The following is a 19877-nucleotide window of genomic DNA, read 5'->3' on the forward strand; positions in this document are numbered from 1 at the left end:
GCATTGTTTCAGGGGACAGACGGCGGGATGCTCACCAAGGCTTCCAGTCCATGACACTGACCCGTTGATGAAAGCAGCCAATCAGAGACCGTCGCTGGCTGGCCGCCTGCCCAAAAATTTCCGGCTGCCAGCTGCAGCGCACTGCATCAGAGGGAACCTCACGCATCAACAATCCACTCGCGACTGCCGACTGGCATCAACTCCTTCCAATTGCACCACCCGAATCATCCCGCTTCTCATCCTCGACCTCAGGTATCTCGATGCGCCGGACTAATCATTCCTTGTCCGCCACATAGACCACCTTTCGGTTCTGGCAGGGTTGGACCGGGAATCGCCACCAAGCTGCAGGCAGAACCGACGCGGCGGCGATAAATTCTATCGGCTGCAAAACATCAACTCGGGCTTCCGTTCCATATCGTCCGCCCCGAGATACCCCGGCAGTAGACGACGCTCAAAATGTCGGACTATCATCGAGATGTCTCGCAATACAAGTACTCGGCCATGTCCAACCTGGTCCTCCAGGCGGACCGTCGGTTTGTCACCAGACGCACCGACGAGGCCACCGGAGATCCAGAGTCGCTGGCCGGGCGCTTGTCCATCAAGGAGATGGGCTCCCGCGTAGCTCGCGACACGGCGCCCAAGCCGAAAAAGACCGGCGCCATGCCGGACGTGGAGCGAGGGAGCATGCGGGAAGGAGCCGACATACTGCAGCATGTCAAGCAGAAGGGCAAGGCCGACGCACGTGGTGGCGGTATTCTGTCCGGCGCTGACGCTCTGATCGAGGGTATCCGGTATCGGCCAAGGACGCAGCCTACTCGGGACGCGTTCAACCTCATCCTGAGCATCGTGGCAGAGCACCTTGGTGATGTTCCCCACGAGGTTGTACGGAGTGCTGCCGACGCGGCGCTAGAGTACCTCAAGGACGATGATCTGAAAGATTTTGACAAGAAGAAGGAGATCGACGATATTCTGGGCGCATCCATGAGCCCCAAGCAGTTCAACGAGCTGGTAAACCTGGGAAAAAAAATCACAGACTACGATGCACAGGACGAAGACGAGGACATGGAAGACGTAAAACGAGCCGGCGAGGACGAGATTGACGGCCGGCAGGGCGTTGCTGTCAACTTCGAGAACGAGGAAGAAGACAACGGCATGCTCGACGTGGTCCGCGACGAATCCTCGGATGACGAGGAGTTGGACGAGGAAGACGAAGAACCCGGTCAACAGGGAGTCGCCGAAGGTGGGGAGGCAGACCAAAACCGCGATGGGGAGGACGCAGGTTTGGAAGATGGCGAGGCCATGGTGATCGACGTGGTCCCCGACGGGAAGACCAAGTCGCAGGAGAAGAACTACGTCCCTGCCCGGGATATCGATGCGTACTGGTTGCAACGCCAGATTGGCCGCCTCTATCCTGATGCCCACATACAACACGACAAGACCCTGCAAGCTTTGAAGATCCTATCGGGAGAGCCGGATGAGCCCGACGGCGAAGAGAAGCAGCTCCGAGATATCGAGAACGACCTGATGGAGCTTTTCGACTATGAGCACCACGAGATCGTCCAAAAACTCATGGAGAACCGCGAGAAGGTTGTCTGGCTCACACGGTTGACAAGAGCCGAGGACCGGAAGGAGCGCGAGACCATTGAGCGAGAGATGGCGTCGGAAGGATTGCGGTGGATTCTTGACGAGTTGCACGGCAAGCCCAAAGACGATCAGAGGAAACCGAAGATGGAAATCAAGATGGACATCGACAAGGGCGTTTTTGCAGACGCGCAGCCTCAGAAGCAGGAGCGGCCTGAGGGGCAGCTGGTCGGAGGGTTACAACCCAAAAAGCTGATGAACTTGGAAAATATGGTTTTCGACCAGGGAAACCATCTCATGACCAACCCTCGGGTCACGCTGCCAGAGGGCACGACGAAGCGGACTTTCAAGGGGTATGAAGAGGTACACATTCCTCTGCCCAAGAAGCGAACCGACCCCAACGACAAGAATATTCTCGTTTCGGAGATGCCCGAGTGGGCTCAGGCGCCCTTCAGCACGGTCAAGTCGCTAAACAAGATTCAATCCGAGTGTTATCCCACCGCCTTTCAGGACGACGGAAACATGCTTGTGTGCGCCCCGACCGGCAGTGGCAAAACCAACGTCGCCGTGCTCACCATGCTCCGTGAAATTGGCAAAAACAGGAATAGCAGAGGAGAGATCGATTTGGACGCGTTCAAAATCGTCTACATCGCTCCCCTAAAGGCCCTCGTGCAGGAACAGGTTGGGAATTTTGGGAAGAGGTTGGCGCCGTATGGCATCAAGGTCTCGGAGCTGACGGGTGATCGCCAACTCACCAAGCAGCAAATTTCCGAGACTCAGGTAATTGTGACAACCCCTGAAAAATGGGACGTCATCACCAGAAAGGCAACCGACATCTCCTACACCAACCTCGTCCGGTTGATCATCATCGACGAGATCCATCTCCTACACGACGACCGCGGCCCAGTCCTCGAAAGCATTGTCAGCAGGACTATCCGACGCACCGAACAGACGGGTGAACCAGTCCGCATCATCGGCTTGTCTGCGACGTTGCCCAACTATCGGGATGTTGCCAGTTTTCTCCGGGTTGACTTCAGCAAGGGCATGTTTCATTTCGACGCCTCATATCGCCCCTGCCCCCTGCGTCAAGAGTTCATTGGCGTCACAGACAAGAAGGCAATTAAGCAGCTCAAGACGATGAATGATATCACCTACCAAAAGGTCCTCGAGCACGTCGGACAGAATCGCAACCAGATGCTGATATTCGTGCATTCGAGGAAAGAGACGGCGAAGACAGCGAAGTACATTCGAGACAAGGCCTTGGAGATGGAAACCATTGATCAGATTCTAAAACACGATGCCGCAACCCGCGAGGTCTTGAGCGTGGCGGCCAGCTCGGTCAGCAACACGGATCTCAAAGACATCCTGCCGTACGGATTTGGAATCCATCATGCCGGTATGACGCGTGAAGACAGGACCGATGTCGAGGACCTCTTCGCAGCCGGGCATATCCATGTTCTTGTTTGCACGGCTACGCTTGCCTGGGGAGTCAACCTTCCCGCCCATACAGTCATCATCAAAGGCACCCAAGTCTACTCCCCGGAGAAGGGTAGTTGGGTCGAACTGAGTCCTCAGGATGTCCTGCAAATGCTTGGGCGTGCCGGTCGTCCTCAGTTCGACAAATACGGTGAAGGCATTATCATCACAACCCAAGGCGAGATCCCGTACTATCTGTCGCTGCTCAACCAGCAGCTGCCAATCGAAAGCCAGCTCGCGAGCAAACTGGTTGACAACCTCAATGCTGAGATTGTCCTCGGCAACATACGGAGCCGCGATGAGGGTGTTGAGTGGCTCGGATACACCTATCTGTTTGTCCGGATGCTTCGGTCTCCTGGGCTATACAGCGTCGGCGCCGAGTACGAGGACGATGTGGCCCTCGAGCAGAAGCGCGTGGATCTGATCCACTCCGCTGCAACCGTCCTGAAAAAATCCAACCTGATCAAGTACGATGAGAAGACCGGCAAGATGCAGTCGACCGAGCTCGGACGCATTGCGTCCCATTACTACATCACACACACCTCGATGGACACGTACAACAAGCTGATTCAGCCATCAATGAATGACGTCGAGCTCTTCCGTGTCTTTGCGCAGAGCGGCGAGTTCAAGTATATTCCTGTCCGTCAAGAGGAAAAGCTCGAGCTTGCAAAAATTCTTGCTCGTGTTCCAATCCCTGTCAAGGAGAGCATTGAAGAGCCGACGGCCAAGATTAACGTCCTTCTCCAGGCCTACATCTCGCGCCTCAAGCTTGAGGGGCTGGCTCTCATGGCCGATATGGTGTACGTTACCCAGTCTGCTGGGCGTATCCTCCGCGCCATTTTCGAGATCACTCTGAAGAAAGGCTGGGCGTCTGTCGCCAAGCTGGCTTTGAATCTCTGCAAAATGGCCGAGAAGAGGATGTGGCCGACCATGTCGCCCCTCAGGCAGTTTCCCAAGTGCCCTGCCGAGATCGTGAGGAAGGCAGAAAGGATAGACGTTCCCTTTAGCAGTTACTTCGACCTGGATCCGCCTCGAATGGGCGAGCTGCTTGGCTTGCCAAAGGCTGGAAAGACTGTGTGCGGCTTGGTCGCCAAATTCCCTCGGGTCGAGATCCAGGCCAATGTGCAGCCAATGACAAGGTCCATGCTCCGTGTCGAGCTGACCATTACCCCGAACTTTGAGTGGGACATCGACATCCACGGCCTGTCAGAAAGCTTTTGGATTGTCGTCGAAGACTGTGATGGCGAAGATATCCTCTACCATGATCAGTTCATTCTGCGCAAGGAGTATGCTGAGGCCGAGACGAAGGAGCACATCGTCGAGTTCACCGTGCCGATCTCCGAGCCCATGCCGCCGAACTACTTCATCTCGGTCATTTCTGACAGGTGGATGCACTCCGAGACTCGCTTGGCCGTGTCTTTCCAGAAACTCATCTTGCCGGAGCGGTTCCCTCCACACACCGAGCTGCTTGACCTGCAGCCGCTCCCAGTGGCCGCTCTGAAGGCAAAGGACTACACTACTCTCTATCCCGACTGGCAGCAGTTTAACAAGGTGCAGACGCAGACATTCAATTCCCTCTACAGCACAGACAATAATGTCCTGGTCGCATCACCAACTGGCAGCGGCAAAACGGTTTGCGCCGAGTTCGCTCTGCTGCGGCACTGGGGCCGGCAAGACGCCGGGCGCGCGGTCTACATCGCACCCTTTCAGGAGTTGGTGGACCAGCGGTTCCAGGACTGGCAGAAGCGTTTCTCCAATCTACGAGGAGGCAAAGATATTGTGAAGCTAACCGGAGAAACAACGGCCGATTTGAAACTGCTCGAGCAGGGAGACCTAATCTTGGCCACTCCTCTCCAATGGGACACACTTTCCCGGCAGTGGAAGAGGAGAAAGAACGTCCAGACCGTGGAGCTGTTCATCGCGGACGAGCTGCACATGCTAGGCGGTCAAATGGGGTACATTTACGAGATCATTGTCTCTCGGATGCACTACATCCGTACGCAAACGGAGCTGCCAATGAGGATTGTTGGCCTCAGCGTCTCCCTCGCCAATGCTCGCGATATTGGGGAGTGGATCGATGCGAAGAAGCATGACATTTACAACTTCAGCCCACACGTGCGTGCGGTGCCTCTCGAGCTTCATATTCAGTCCTACACCATCCCTCACTTCCCGTCTCTCATGCTCGCCATGGCGAAGCCGACATATCTCGCGGTTACCCAGCTCTCGGCGAACCAGCCAGCCATCATCTTCGTGCCCAGTCGTAAGCAGACCAGAGCGACGGCTCGGGATCTTCTCACGGCGTGTCTAACGGATGACGACGAAGACCGGTTCTTGAACGTGGAGGTGGACCAAATTCGCAAGCTCCTCGACCGAGTCCAGGAGGAGGCGCTTGCCGAGGCGCTTTCCCATGGTGTGGGCTACTTTCACGAAGCCCTGACCCTGAGTGACAAGCGCATCGTCAAGCACCTTTACAACAACGGCGCGATCCAAGTGCTGGTCGCTTCTCGGGACGTCTGCTGGGAGCTTGATTGCACAGCACAGCTGGTGGTGGTCATGGGGACGCAGTACTTCGAAGGCAGGGAGCACCGCTACGTCGACTACTCCCTCAGCGAGGTACTCCAGATGTTTGGCAAGGCTGTGCAGCCAGCCAAGGATGGGCGTAGTCGCGGCGTACTAATGCTTCCGGGGGTGAAGCGTGAGTACTACAAGAAGTTCCTCAACGAAGCCCTGCCGGTCGAGTCGCATCTTCACAATTTCCTCCATGATGCCTTCGTTACAGAAATCAGCACCAAGATGATCGAGTCCGGTGAGGATGCCATCAACTGGGCCACCTTTACGTACTTCTACCGGCGGCTGCTTGCCAACCCCAGCTACTACAGCCTGACGGATCCTACGCACGAGGGCCTGAGCCAATATCTCTCCGACATGGTCGAGGCGACACTGAAGGAGTTGGCGGACTCGAAGATTATCGAGATGGACGAGGATGAGGGAACCGTTGCGCCACAGAATGCGGCGATGATTGCGGCCTACTACAACATCTCGTACACGACAATGGAGACATTCCTATTGTCGTTGCGTCAGACGACCAAGCTGAAGGGCATCCTCGAGATCGTTACATCGGCCACCGAGTTTGAGTCCATCCAGATCAGGCGGCACGAGGAGGCCATCCTTCGGCGCATCTACGACAACGTCCCGGTGAAGATGAAGGAGCCCGTCTACGACTCGCCTCATTTCAAGGCATTCGTCCTCGTTCAGGCACACTTCTCCAGGATGAACCTGCCGATTGATCTCGCCAAAGACCAGGAGGTCATCTTGACCAAGATCCTCAGCCTCCTAAGCGCCACGGTCGATATCCTTTCGTCCGAGGGCCACTTGAACGCGATGAATGCCATGGAAATGTCGCAGATGGTGGTCCAGGCCATGTGGGACCGCGATAGCCCGCTGAAGCAGATTCCCAACTTCACGCCAGAAGTGATCAAGGCGGCGAACAAGCACGGCGTCAGCGACATTTTCGACTTCATGGAGAAGATGAATCCCGAAGAGAACCCGGACTACGAGTCGCTCGTCCAGGACCTGGGCCTCTCCCAAGCGCAGCTCGCGCAGGCGGCCCACTTCACCAACACCAAGTATCCGGACATCTCGCTCGAGTTTGAGGTTGAGGACAAGGAGAGCATACGGGCCGGCGAGCCGGCGTACCTCAAGATCCACATCGAGCGCGAGCTAGACGAGGACAGCGAGTTCGACCCGACGGTACACGCGCCGTTCTATCCGGGCAAGAAGACGGAGAATTGGTGGCTCGTGGTGGGCGAGGAAAACTCGAGGACCATGTTCGCCATCAAGCGGGTCACGGTTGGGCGCGAGCACAACCTCAGGCTGGAGTTCACCGTGCCTACCCCCGGCCGGCACGACCTGAAGCTGTTTTTGATGAGCGACAGCTATGTCGGCGTGGATCAGGAGCCTGCTTTCTCTGTCATGGTTGAGGAGGGGATGGATGTCGATGAGAGCGGGGAGGAGGAGGAGGAGGAGTGAGTGAGTGAATGGACAGAGGACGGTGGGATTCCGCCGAGAGTTGTCGAGGACAGAATTTGGACAGTTGTATGGTATACGAGGGGAGTTAAGGGGTCAATACAAAATGATGCGTTTCTGTTTCTCTCGTACTTGGACTTTCTCGGCAGTTGGCGGGCTCTGTGTAGGAAGGGGAGAAAGGCACCATCAAGATTGGACTTGGGAGCGATGTGGGTGTGGGGTTTTGTTCCGGCTTGTTGTGATGGGTCATGGGGAGCAGGCATCCGCGCCAGGTCTTATCGGGCGTTGTCAGCCACGAATTCCTCGGGGTTGAGGTACTTTGGGGAGATGGCAATGAGCTAGGCGAAGTGGCTGTCTTCAGGAGGATGAGCCATGGGACTAGGGATAATGTTGATGAGAGCGGGATCAGACGATGCCCATGGGCTCTCTGACTAGATAGCGCCTTTCAGGTTGGTTATGTGTTTGAGATGGGAGGAGACGGCGGCGCGGGTGTGGGTGTGTTGGCGACGTGCTCGGGGTCTGACGCACGTCGGCAGCAGCGCAGCTCCTCCCCCTCCACAACAACCGCGCTCCGCCCACTCACCGTGACCAGACCCAATTCTTTCATAGACAGCAAGGCGAAGCTCCCTAGCCAAGGCGCTCGGACCAACAAAACTCGTGTGCCTGCCCTCAAATAATTTCTCTTCGCGAGCTGGATGCTTCTCTCAACTTCGGCGCAACCTCGCATCCATTGACTCGCGCCTGCGCATTGGTGACCCCATCCTCATTCGCGCAACGCAATTGAGTTCCCATCACAACGCGCATCCCCGTGAGAAGCACGTAGCCTCTGGGCCACTTCCACGCGAAGAACGCGTCGCCTACTGCTTTTTGCAGAGCAAACCATCCCGCACTCACTCACCCCCAGTCGCGTGCTGACATCACATCGTCACCTCGCGACACAATGGCTGGCGAGAACAGTCGAGCTACGCCCCCGGCTGAAAGCGCGCCGGCTGCTGCTGTTGAGAACAGGGAGGACGCGAGCAAGGACGCTGCCGCCGAGGCTAAGAACGAAGCGCCTGCCACCGAAACAAAGGTCGCCGCCGAGTCTGAGGTTGAACCTGCGCCTGCACCCGCGACTGAAGAATCTCCCGACAAGGCTGCCGAAGGTAAGAAAGTCGCGTTTTCGCGAGCTGCACCACCGTCACGTGTACCAGATACGAAGCCCTTTTGCTGACGCTCGATTTTCCATCGCATTCAAGCGTCTACCGAGAAACCCGCCGAACAAGCCGAGGACAAACCCGACGTCGAGATGACGGACGCTGCCGCTCCAGCTGAGCCTGCGCAAGAGGCCGCCGCAATTGCGAGGGACAATGCTGAGGATGCGGAAGCGGAACGAGCCGAGCAAGCCGAGCAGCCCGCTGCCGGTGCTGATGCCGACAAGTCCAAGGAAAAACGCAAGTCAATTGGCGCCGCCACCCCCAAGGGCAAGAAGCTCAACAAGAAGGCATCCAAGCCGCGCATGCTGCATCTGGACGCCAAGCCAGGCGACCACTACTTTGTCAAGCTCAAGGGCCACCCGCAATGGCCCGTCATCATCTGCGACGAGGACATGCTCCCAGCATCCCTGCTCAAGTCTCGGCCGGTCACGGCGAAGCGCGCCGATGGCACGTACCGCGAGGACTACGCCGACGGTGGCAAGAACGTTGCTGACCGGACATTCCCGGTCATGTACTTGCACACCAACGAATTGTGAGTTCCTTCTGCCATGCGATACGATCTTGCATAAATATGGCAGTCAAGGAGATCACTTCGCTACATCGCGTCTTTTAAGGTATGGGAGCTAATGTCTGCGTCTAGTGGATGGGTGCCAAACACCGAGCTCATCGAGCTTGATCCCGCGACAGTCCTGGACGTCAAGATGGACAAGATGAGGAAGACATTGCAAGCTGCCCATCGTCTCGCAGCTGAGAACCACCCTCTGTCGTACTACAAGGAGGTACTGCAGAATTACCAGGAGGAGCTCATTGAGCAGGAGAAGGCCAAGGCGGCAAAAGCAGCGACGCCCAAAGGCAAGAAGTCCAAGGCTGTCAGCGAAGAGGACGAAGACGTCGACATGGAGGATGCGGCCGAGGCCAGCGAGACGCCGGCCAAGGACAAGAAAGCCAACAAGAGGAAGGCCGAGGAGAGTGCCGAGGTATGTTGATGGCACGACAGATCAGCCATGGCAAATATGCTAACTACTGCAGACACCGCAACGCTCAGAGTCGGTGAAGAAGCCTAAGATCAAGCTCACGACGAGCGCTACGCCCAAGGCGACCAACGGCGCCACCTCGACTCCGAAGTCTACCAAGGCCGCCGAAGCCAAGAGCGCAAAGGCCAAACCCAAGAAGAAGGAGGCTGATGAGAAGAAAGAGGCGCCCGCTTCCAAGGAGCCAGAGCTCTCTGCGGAGGAGAGGCACCTAAGGAAAGAGGTACGTCGACAGGGTTGTGTTGTGGGCCTTGAAAATCTGGGCCGTCGCTGACGATTCTCCGTTTCCACAGAAAGAAGTGTTGTTCCTCCGGCACAAGCTGCAGAAGGGCCTCCTAACGAGGAACGTGGAGCCCAAGGACGAGGAGATGAAGCTCATGTCGGACTACATCACGAAGCTCGAGGGGTTTCCCGACCTTGAAGTGAGCATCATCCGGGCAACCAAGATAAACAAGGTCCTGAAGGCGCTCTTGAAGCTGGAGCACATCCCGAAGGAGGAAGAGTTCAAGTTCAAGCCGCGCTCGCAGGCTCTCCTGGACAAATGGACCAAGCTGCTGGCCTCCGACACGACGGCTGCTGAGTCCAATGGAACGTCTAAGGGCGAGGCGAAGGCTAATGGCGTCAAGGAGAGGAGCGAGCCAGAAGAGTCGGCGAAGGCCAAGGAGGGAGCTAAGGAAGAGTCAAAGGAGGCGCCAAAGGAGGGGTCCAAGGAGGAATCTAAGGACGAGCCCAAAGAGGCTGACAAGTCAGGGGAGACGTCCAGGGCTGCGGAGACGCCAGCTGCCGAAGAGGTGAGGCCCTGAGGTGATGTGCGTCGATTCTACACGACACATCGACTGACCCAACCCCGAAGAACAAGGCCGCTGAGGCTGTTGAGGCGTCCGCGTAGACGTCCTCTGCCTCATCTCGGACCCGGGAAACCCGGATCTACAACAGGCCACGTGTCGCAGTGACCTCGGAAGCGACCCTTTCTTCCCGGCCGAGTACGACTGGTCTCTGCGGCAGTTGTGACGAGCGTTTTCGAAACAGCAGCTGAAGGATGGAGAAATCCGAGGCCTTGGTGCCGATATTTGTACAACTAGGAGGGGGATCCGTCGACTTTCTTTTTTTTGCACACGGGCAGTTCTTGCTTCGGAATGGGCGGGGGGTGGGTGTTCTGGTTCTCAAATACAGGGCGTGCTTTCTACTCTCTCTTAGTCTCTCTTTTCGTTGGCTTTCCCCTTTCCCGCTCTGGACGCTCCCTTCACGGGCTTTGTCTTCGCGAGAGGTGCAGCTGTATAAAGGCGCATTGCAGCCGAGCAGCGAAAGGGGTGAGCGTTGGGGGGTGGGGACTTTGCTGTCAGAGGCGTCTTGGGCAGCAGATGCTATTTATCTATCTATCTACCTCATTCTTTTTTGGGAGGGTGGTTAGCAGAAGAATCTTGATTCTTGACGGTGTTCAGGCATGATGAGGGGAATGAGAAGAGGAAGCAGATCCCTTCAAAATAGGAGCAGCATGGATGATGGATTACAGTCGTAGATTGTCAGCGAGCTAATGAAGACGGTTGCCTAGTGCCATGAACATGAAAGACGATAATGAGCCTTTGTGTGTTCCCCGGTGATTTTTCCTTCAGTCTTCAGCATTTCAGAAGCCCAGCAAAGCCACAACATATTATGCTTGTGGCGCAGCAGGGGAAATAGTGGCTAGAGTGTATTCAACCAAGCATCGGGTGAACCTGCTATTATTCAACGCGTCGCGGCGACGATATACCAAGTCGACAGACCAATATGGACGGAAATGAGGATTCTGGCATTTTTTTTGAGGAGGATGACCATAGGGTATTGCATTTCTCACCCAGCCATGTTGATCTCAGGAAATGCTCACCCAGTCCAGGCCGCATACATCTTCAACGCCGACCAGCCGCTCAGCACACAAAAACAGACTCCTCGTCCCGCAAAGAGGCGAAAAGTAGCCAAGGCGGATGCTCCCAGGCCACACCAAGACTCGTCAGTCGAGCTGGCATTCCCTCCCCTCTTCAACGGCGCCGAGGGCTCCGACGCTGTGCGGCTGCGGAAGCAACTGTATGAGACGGCGTGGCCTGTTCTAGAGGACCGCATACAGGTTTGTCTTCACATGTCTTGATCATGGAAAAAGTATATATTATTTGCTGACGAGGACAAATACATATGCAAACAGCACGTCCTCCGAGAAGCCAACAGCAACACCCTGGACGAAGTCACGTCGTTCTTGCAGCACGCTGCCGAGGCTGAGACGTAGGTTTACATTTTTCGGCCGCCAGGATTGGAACTGAGTGCCTACTAACCTGTCTGTATACAGAGGAAAGATCACGGCGGGCTTCATCATCACGGGACCGAGCATTGCGTCGCAGCATCTCCTCTTTGAGCAGCTGGGCGAGCGCCTCCGTACCGCGACCCGGGCAAGGTTTGTCCGGCTGCGAGCGTCCGAGGCGCCGAATCTCAAGGCCGCCTTGAAGAAGATCATTCAGGATGCCACGGCCAGTGGCACTGATGGGGAGGAGGTTGGGGACGTTGAGATCAGCCACGGCGTGAGTTTCCTCCTCCTGTCGAATTGAGGGCAAGCGGATTTGTACTGATGCTGATATTGATGGTTTTGTGTCAGGGGAGGAAATATCTCGATTACGACCTCGAAGCGCTGCACGTCTTTCTTCAGCAGCAACAACAGCAGTCGCCGAGGGTGGTGGTTGCGTTCCAGGACAGCGAGGCATTCGAAGGTGGTTTGTTGACCGACCTGATTGCTCTCTTCCAGTATGAAACCCACTTCCATAGTGACAGCTCTGACCACGCTGACGAGCTCCATCCAGTTCATGGCGCGACCGCATTCCGTTCGACCTCCTGTTTGGCATCGCCACCTCGGTTGAGTTGTTCCAGGCGCGCCTGCTCAAATCCACCGCCCGCCAGCTCTACGGCGCCCAGTTCGACGTCGTGCAGGCCGACTCGGTTCTCGAAAGCGTCATCAAGACGGCCGTTGCCGGGTCCCAGGCTGCCCTGAGGATCGGCCCGTCACTGCTGCAGAGCTGGGTCGATCGCCACAGGGACCAGGTGGCCGGCATCCAGGTGTTTATCAGCTCGCTCAAGTACGTCTATATGTGCCACTTTTATGCGGACCCGCTGAGCGTGCTGCTCGCCGGTGACGGCCGTCTGGACCGCAAGCTGATGCAGCCCGAACACATCGAGGCCGTCCGGACGCTTGACTCGTTCAAGGCCCAGGTTGAAGCCGCCGTCGAGGCGAGACAGCTGAACCATGCGCAGTCTCTTCTCGAAGACGATGACTATCTTGTAGCTCAGATCTTGGAGCAGGGCCAGAAACGGAACGAATACCTGCTGCGTCTTCTCCGTTCCCTGCACCTGGTGGCCGCCACGGGGCTCAGCTCTACTTCCTTCACTGACCTCTACATACTGGCACTGAGCAGCGGCATCGATATCGATCAATCATCCGGGACGGTCCCTCTGGAAGACGCCGTCAAACGACTTAGAGCTGAAGAGTTTCTGTCTTTGATAAACCGTCTGCTGATGGCCGTACAAACCGGCAGCTCAGACCTGGGCTTGGACGGGTGGGAACCGGATGCCGAGGAGTTGGTAGGCTCCCTGACAGACCTGAGAGACGAAGTCGACGGTCTGAGGGAGCGCTCCAAGAGCAACGGTACGGTTCTCAAGAGCAAATACAGCGCTCAAAGCCGCGTGTTGCGCACAACAGTCGTGGCGCAGAAGGTGCAGCTCAGCCAAGACACGGCGATTATGACCGACGAGGACAAAGCATTCACCAAAGCCGTCGACGCTTTGTTGGACCTCTTATCCGAGAACCTCAACTGCGGCCCCATTGACAATCTCTTTCTTCACGAGGCCTGGGTCTTCGACTCCAAGTCGCCCTACCGAGACGTCTTTGTCCCCTGCCCGGACGCCACCTTCGGCCGCGCCCTCTCCCGCCCGCATGACTACCTCGCCTGTGCGTGTTGTGCCAAGGCCAACGGCGGATTGGCGTCGACGCTGCCGACGACGGCCATCCTGTACCACCTCTATCTCGAGGCGGGCGCTCTCATCAACGTGGCAGACCTGTGGTCGGCCTACTACGCCCTCGTCGGCGAGGAGTCCGAGCCGGGGCTCGACGAGCGGTCCGCGCTGGTGTGCTTTTACCGCGGCCTGGCGGAGCTCAGGATGATGGGCTTCGTGAAGCAGAGCAGAAAGAAGGCCGATCACGTTGCCAAGTTGAAGTGGCTCTTCTAAGGCGGGGGGTCAAAAGCCAACCGGATTCGGAACAGATTGTTCCCGATAGTTCCGTCTGTGGGAAGAGAATGCATTGTTGGCATTTGGGAGCGGGGAGGTCCCTCTTCGGAATGCCTTTTCATGTCTGATGCCGGATAATGTCTTGGTTGTTACCGGGGACGGTCAAAGAAGGGCGACGGATTAAAGCATGTATCAGCGAATCCAAAGATAGCAACCGGCGAACAAAGATTGGGACGATTATCTGCTTTCGACTTGGGAGAAGACTACCGTCCAAAGAAACTCGCTCTGTTGTCGTGGACACTTACAAGAGCACGAGCAGCCCCCTCCCCGGGAATGTGACCGGTTTCCGTTGCCCTCTAGGATCATTCAGCATCTCACCAACGAACGCGCGACATTGTCCTGTTGTCGAGAGACGACAGGAGACCAACTTCGGAAGAGACTACTGTATTCTGTTGCTGGCAGCAACTTTATCTGGTCGGCACGCGTCAGCACAAGTACCGCTTTCTCTGACTTTCTGCTCTTCGCTTCCCGTCTCTGGTGTGCCATACGAGCGTTCGCCTCTTCCCTTTCAAGAAGCATATATAATAGCTACCCTTCTCTTGTCTCATCACTGCTGTCATCTGGCCACGAGCACCCAGTACTCTTTTACCACACACTACTCAACCATCGCCGAACACATTCTCAAGACTACAGTTCCGAGAACGCCACAATGGAGCACCCATCCTGGCAACAGCCCCCAAACACCCCAGCTGACAATCACACCTTCTCACCAACATCGCCATCATCGCCACCACCATTACCGACTTCCTCATTCCAGAACCAAAACTCGACCAGCCTCAGCGCCCGCCTCGCAGCAAAGAACCCAGCCTTCCTCCAAAAGCTGCAGCAAATGTCCCTGCAGCTGGCGCCCCTCGTGCAGCTGACGACGGGGCAAGTGCACCCGTCCTTTCCGCGCACGCTGCTGGCCTTCTGGCTGTTGACCGAGCCCGAGCTGGACTCGCTCGCCCATTTTTATCATCAACGCACCCCCTGCGCCTGGACGGCGCAGTACCCTTGCCCCGTCTTGTGGGGCCCCGGGTTGAGCATCGAGGACAAGAGGAGGAAGTTGGGGCGGTTTATCGGGCTGAGGGGTTGTGAGACGCCTGTGCCGGTGTCTGCGCCTGAGATGATGGAGACGGATGATGGGTTGGTGGACATGATGGGCAGGAGTGAGGAGGAGATTGTTGCACGGGCGAGGAGGGAGAGGGTTGGGGGTGGGGATGAGGTTGAGGAGGTTGGGCGGAAGATGGGCTGGTATTGACTGATCGGTAACGGGAGTGAGTTGGGCGTGGATCGGAGATGTTGAGAGGTGTTGATATAGCAAGCGAGCGTCTTGGAGTTGTTGGGAATGGCTGTTGGAGTTGGCCGGGTTGATTGGGTTTCTGTCTTGTCAATGAAACTGAATTGAGATCAACTTACTTTCTGAGCCATCGTCGCGTCTAAAACATGACCCACGGTATGTGATTACAAGTGACACAATGAAATCAGTGTATAAACGAGCAGCCCGACCGTCACCTTGGGCAAACCACAGAGGACTGTGACGTCCCACCGATCCAGCTATTGGGGCCTCCCTCACTTCGCGAACCGCTCTGATGGACGACAAATCCAGAATAACCGTTGTATCCGTATCAGCCCGAACGCCATGCACAATGCTGCCCACTGCCCAGGCACCACGACCCCTTTTATTGTACAACACAAGACCGAACTGAGCTCGCCCATGCCCATGAAGCACCTTATTTCTTGGCCTTTTTCTTCTTGGATACCCCTGACGGGGTTGCTGACGGAGTGTTTGTATCCACTAGGACGGCCTCGTCGTCGCTACCGACCTTGGCCTGTCCCTTCACCGACTCCTCGTCCAGCTCCTTCATGAACTCCGTCTTGATGCTGGCACGGCGCTTCTCCCACCACTCCTTGTCATGCTCCGTCTGCGCCTCGATCTCCTCAAGCCGATCGCGCAGCGCCTTGTTAGCGGCGATCTCGTTGGCGGACTGGAAGATTATTTGGCCCCATCCCGGGACGAGCGCATTGGCCTGGTGAACGTGTTAGCCTAGAATTGAACTGCGATTCTTGGGTAATGTCTCGTACCTCCATCACGACATCTCGCAGCTCTTCCTCCATCTCCTTCTCGGCGCGTTGGAACCGCTGCCACAGGTCGTCGCCGACGCTCCCTCGCTGCAGCAACGAACTGCAGGCCTGCTTGGCGGAACGGATCTGGATGATGCGGTGGATGTCTTCGACGGCGCGCCTCAGCAGCGCGGCCCGGATGACGCTATCGGGGACCCTGGGCGACTTTTCGGATCCTTCCTCGGGCTCCATGTGTAGCAGCGACAGGTAGATGTTGCGTTGCAGGTGCGGGCCGAACCATGGCGCCAAATTCGCGCTCTCGACTAGACGTAGGAGAGGGTGCGTTAGTATCTTGAGCATGTTGGCATGCAGAATGCAGAAGGACTAGATCAGGAAACCTACGGGCTTTCCTCTTGCGGTACACTGTAGAGAATGTCATGAAGGTGCCGACCAGCACCACCAGATACGCCAGGGGGAGCAGCAAGCCCCGCCAGTCTATGTCAAACATGGCGCTTTCTGTGTGTAGTTTCCCAAAGTTGTGAAAGCGCCCTAGGAGTGTCGGGTTTGGCGGTGTGTCTTGAAATAACAACAAGTGGTGTAGCGGTTCGACTTGTGGTGAAGGTGGCCCTGCAGATGCCCTGCTAAACCCCCAACACACACATCCCGAAAGAACAGCTTGACACAACTTATGGGTCTTGGCATCGACCAAGCCAGCAGGGGCCAATGGGTGCAGGCGCTGGGGCCACTTAGGGATAATATGTTTCTACCGGGGCTTCTTCCCCACGATATGCATCTAGCGTTACCAGTGAACAATGGGTGGGGCTGAGGGGCAGCTCCATCAGGCACAGCTTGGATGACGAAGGTTCAAAGGGTGTGGCTGCAAGCTTCCCGTCTCGAGCGTTCCCAGTTGTCATGTGCAGTCCATGATGTGAGACGCACAAAACTACTGCACTGTCGCTGCCATCTAGGTTATCTATTCAATTCACACCCGCCCGCTATTTGGAGAGATTAAATAGACACCAGGTTCAGTACCACATCAACAATCCAAGGACCAACCAGTAAACCGTCAGGAACCGCCCAAGCCAAGTCGACAGTTGGTGCCGCCGCCGCCATGCTACTGCGATTCCGTGCCCCTGATGGCATGTTCCGCCTGATCTTGGAAAAGGATAGCACCTTCGGCGAGCTCATTACACAGGTAATCGGGGAGAGCTTTTGTCACCGATCGCCATCAAGGTTAGGGGGCTAACGGTAGCCGCAGCTTCTCCCTCAGCTCCCGTCGACAGTCAATCCCCAAACGATCACCCTCTCAAACGACCCAAGAGGCGGCGGTGCGAAAAAGATTGGAGAAATTGCGAGGTTCAAAGTCGGCCAGGTGGGGTTAAGGCAAGATTGATCGATCCTACATCTCGCTGCGCTCGTCGTTGCGTCGTGAATTGCCGGGACTGATACTCGTGACAGCCATGGCGACCTCGTTTTCGTCAGTTACCAGCACCAAGAGGACATGACAAACGGCGCCACGGATAATGGCCAATCGGCCGCTCTGTCATCGTCCACAAACCGACTCAACGGAAAGCCGATCCTTCCAGCCGAAGATCACCCCATCGACCCGCCTCCCAACACATCGGCCGAGCGAATCAGAAACCCATGGGAAGTAGTGAGGCAGTCTCCGCTGGACGACCGACTGGACAGACAAGATGGCAAGATTCCGCGAAAGAGGGATAACAAGATGTGTCGCCACGGGCCGAAGGGCATGTGCGACTACTGCATGCCTCTAGATCCCTTCAACCCCGAGTATCTCGAGGAAAGGAAGATCAAGTACATGTCGGTACACGCCTACATGCGCAAGATCAACTCGGCCACGAACAAACCTGAGCTCGGCAGTTCCTTCATCCCCCCACTCGTCGAGCCCTACTACCGCGTGAAGCGTGACTGCCCGTCAGGCCACCCCGAATGGCCAGAGGGAATTTGCACAAAGTGCCAGCCGAGCGCTATCACCCTCCAGCCGCAGCAGTTCCGCATGGTCGATCACGTCGAGTTCGCGTCACCGCAAATCATTGACAAGTTCCTCGACGCCTGGCGCCGCACAGGAACGCAGCGCCTGGGCATTCTTTATGGAAAACACCTGGAATACGACGTAGTGCCCCTCGGTATCAAAGCCGTGGTTGAAGCCATTTACGAGCCGCCCCAAGTGGATGAGATGGACGGCATCTCACTCAACGCGTGGGAAAACGAGCAGGAGATCAACTCAGTCGCAAGGTATTGCGGCTTGGAACAGGTTGGCGTCATTTGGACAGATCTTCTCGACTCCGGCAAGGGTGATGGGAGCGCCATTTGCAAACGCCACGCAGACTCGTACTTCCTCGCCGCTCAGGAGGTCGTGTTTGCAGCGCGGATGCAGGCCCAGCATCCCAAGCCAAGCAAGTGGAGTGACACAGGGAGGTTTGGCTCCAACTTCGTCACATGCGTCATCTCGGGCAACGAGAAAGGGGAGATCTCCATCTCAGCCTATCAGATGTCGAATGACGCCGTCGAAATGGTCAGGGCGGACATCATCGAGCCCTCGGCTGATCCCACCCAGATGCTCGTCCGCGAAGAGGAAGAGGACGACGGCTCGTTGAGCAGGACACGCTACATCCCCGAGGTCTTCTACCGCAGGATCAACGAATACGGCGCCAACGTTCAGGAGAATGCAAAGCCGGCGTTCCCCGTTGAGTACCTCTTCGTCACCCTTACCCACGGTTTCCCCGAGACGCCCAAGCCCGTCTTCACCGACAGCGGGTTTCCCATCGAGAATAGGGAGTATGTCGGGGAGTCTCAGGAAGTCTCGGCGGTGGCCAAGGCTCTGAAGGTAAACCGAAAGAGCGACAGCCTGGACGTCTCCGACTTCCACCTCCTCTGCTACATCCACCAGATGGGTGTCCTATCCAAGGTACGAATCCTTCCCGCCTGTTTGAGGGCCTCTGACCACTGCTAACGCTAACTGCCTCCCCTCCAGGAAGAAGAAGCCCTCCTCTGCCGCGTGGCCACCCAGCACGACCTGGCCGAGTCGTTCCAGCTGCGGTCAACTACGGGGTGGCAGACGCTACACATGATCCTGCAATCCACTGGTGAGAGACTTCCCAAGCGCCCCCGACAACCCGATGGCGGCCGCAGGCTTGATGATGATTCACCTTCCAACGACGCCCGAGAACCCCTTGCTAAGCGTTTTGCTGCTGTCAGGCTGAACGGAGACCGCCGCTCGTAAAAAAATCAATATCGCACAAGCCGATACCCGCGTAAGGGTATAGCTTGACCTGCCGATGCCATACTGGACTAGGCGTCTGGATGCCAGGGGAAATGAGCGTATTTCCTGGACCCAGATAGCTGGGCATGATTAGGAGACGGTGGATTGGTTGTGTTGACCATGGATACTGCGGAATAGGAGTTCGGGGTTGCGTCGTGGCCATAGACGATGAGAAACAGAACGGCGGGTGACTGTTTGGCTTGGGGGAAATCGGTGGTAATAGATGCAATCTGCAATCCGATCATAAGTGGCAACGGTCTTTTCCCCCTAAAATCGTAACAATGCTTTTGAGTCAATATATTGATCGTAATCTCCTCTCAAGTTGCTGATCTGCATCATGACAGTACCACTGAGAAAACAAGAAGCAACGAAATGTCAATTCATCAAATGGGTACTCGCTTTTCATTCAAGTCGGGGGCAGGACAAGGGAACACCATCAGATCTCTGCCTCGAGCCACTACACGCTGAGTACAGATCGAACGCCGCAGGTAAGACAGCCGCGCTCTAACGAAACATGGTAGCTCCAAAGTATTGCTGGCTTGCTGAAACTGACAAACTATCATGAAAATCCCACACAAATATCGCCCTATCCCCCCCGCTCAAGATCCAATGAAGAAACATGCCCCTGAACAACGCCACCAACTAGTCTTTTTGTGCTCGAAGAAAGAAACACCTTCACAGCCAGATCGTTTGATATAAGGTAGGTAACAGAAGAGGTATCATTTCATATTTACAAGGGCTTGCCGCCAATGAACTCGGACCACCTGCGCACCTCGGAGGGAATGCCCTCGGGGCGAGGCAGCTTCTCGCTCATGCACTGAGCGAAGAGCATGGCAGTCTTTTTTCAGAGAGGAGAAAACAATGGTTAGCAAGTCATCCATGCAAACACGTTCCCAGAGAAAAGGGGGATGGATAAGGGGGATGGATAAGGGGGATGGA

The 19877-nt window shown here is 56.3% G+C and overlaps 8 protein-coding genes across 8 annotated transcripts in view; 5 read left to right on the forward strand and 3 right to left on the reverse strand.

Annotated features, from left to right (window-relative positions):
* Positions 1–456: 456 nt before the first annotated feature.
* Positions 457–7086, forward strand: N657DRAFT_629516 (Sec63-domain-containing protein; the record flags this gene model as incomplete). Its single annotated transcript, XM_062790893.1, has 1 exon — positions 457–7086. One exon carries the CDS (start codon positions 457–459, stop codon positions 7084–7086), a length of 6630 nt encoding a protein of 2209 aa, XP_062652169.1.
* Positions 7087–7129: 43 nt separating this feature from the next.
* N657DRAFT_20769 (uncharacterized protein) lies at positions 7130–7442 on the reverse strand. Its single transcript, XM_062786225.1, has one exon. The coding sequence runs from the start codon at positions 7331–7333 to the stop codon at positions 7172–7174; it is 162 nt and encodes a 53-aa protein (XP_062652170.1). The 5' UTR covers positions 7334–7442; the 3' UTR covers positions 7130–7171.
* A 929-nt stretch (positions 7443–8371) lies between these two features.
* Positions 8372–10113, forward strand: N657DRAFT_564217 (uncharacterized protein; the record flags this gene model as incomplete). Its single annotated transcript, XM_062788264.1, has 4 exons — positions 8372–8811; positions 8920–9256; positions 9309–9533; positions 9604–10113. The coding sequence occupies 4 exons, from the start codon at positions 8372–8374 to the stop codon at positions 10111–10113; spliced, it is 1512 nt and encodes a 503-aa protein (XP_062652171.1).
* A 964-nt stretch (positions 10114–11077) lies between these two features.
* On the forward strand, positions 11078–13552 carry N657DRAFT_562801 (uncharacterized protein; the record flags this gene model as incomplete). The annotated part of the gene is made up of 6 exons (XM_062788165.1): positions 11078–11128; positions 11184–11411; positions 11487–11563; positions 11628–11856; positions 11931–12076; positions 12133–13552. The coding sequence occupies 6 exons, from the start codon at positions 11078–11080 to the stop codon at positions 13550–13552; spliced, it is 2151 nt and encodes a 716-aa protein (XP_062652172.1).
* Positions 13553–14261: 709 nt separating this feature from the next.
* Positions 14262–14852, forward strand: N657DRAFT_563121 (uncharacterized protein; the record flags this gene model as incomplete). The annotated part of the gene is made up of 1 exon (XM_062788188.1): positions 14262–14852. The coding sequence occupies one exon, from the start codon at positions 14262–14264 to the stop codon at positions 14850–14852; it is 591 nt and encodes a 196-aa protein (XP_062652173.1).
* A 472-nt stretch (positions 14853–15324) lies between these two features.
* On the reverse strand, positions 15325–16163 carry N657DRAFT_629520 (uncharacterized protein; the record flags this gene model as incomplete). Its single annotated transcript, XM_062790894.1, has 3 exons — positions 15325–15621; positions 15677–15978; positions 16058–16163. The coding sequence occupies 3 exons, from the start codon at positions 16161–16163 to the stop codon at positions 15325–15327; spliced, it is 705 nt and encodes a 234-aa protein (XP_062652174.1).
* A 375-nt stretch (positions 16164–16538) lies between these two features.
* On the forward strand, positions 16539–19127 carry N657DRAFT_638870 (polyubiquitin-tagged protein recognition complex, Npl4 component). Its single transcript, XM_062791666.1, has 5 exons — positions 16539–16850; positions 16914–17038; positions 17114–18584; positions 18651–18762; positions 18875–19127. Exons 1-5 carry the CDS (start codon positions 16767–16769, stop codon positions 18877–18879), a joined length of 1797 nt encoding a protein of 598 aa, XP_062652175.1. The 5' UTR covers positions 16539–16766; the 3' UTR covers positions 18880–19127.
* Positions 19128–19325: 198 nt separating this feature from the next.
* N657DRAFT_638871 (carbamoyl-phosphate synthase) overlaps positions 19326–19877 on the reverse strand; it is a 4644-nt gene continuing 4092 nt past the window's right edge. Inside the window, exon 4 of the mRNA XM_062791667.1 lies at positions 19326–19776. Within this exon, the coding sequence (XP_062652176.1) occupies positions 19669–19776 (108 nt within the window). The 3' untranslated portion in view covers positions 19326–19668. The remainder of the gene's footprint in view (positions 19777–19877) is intronic.

This window comes from Parathielavia appendiculata (assembly GCF_033297405.1).
Source record: "Parathielavia appendiculata strain CBS 731.68 unplaced genomic scaffold N657scaffold_1, whole genome shotgun sequence".
In the NCBI taxonomy this organism is placed as follows: domain Eukaryota; kingdom Fungi; phylum Ascomycota; class Sordariomycetes; order Sordariales; family Chaetomiaceae; genus Parathielavia; species Parathielavia appendiculata.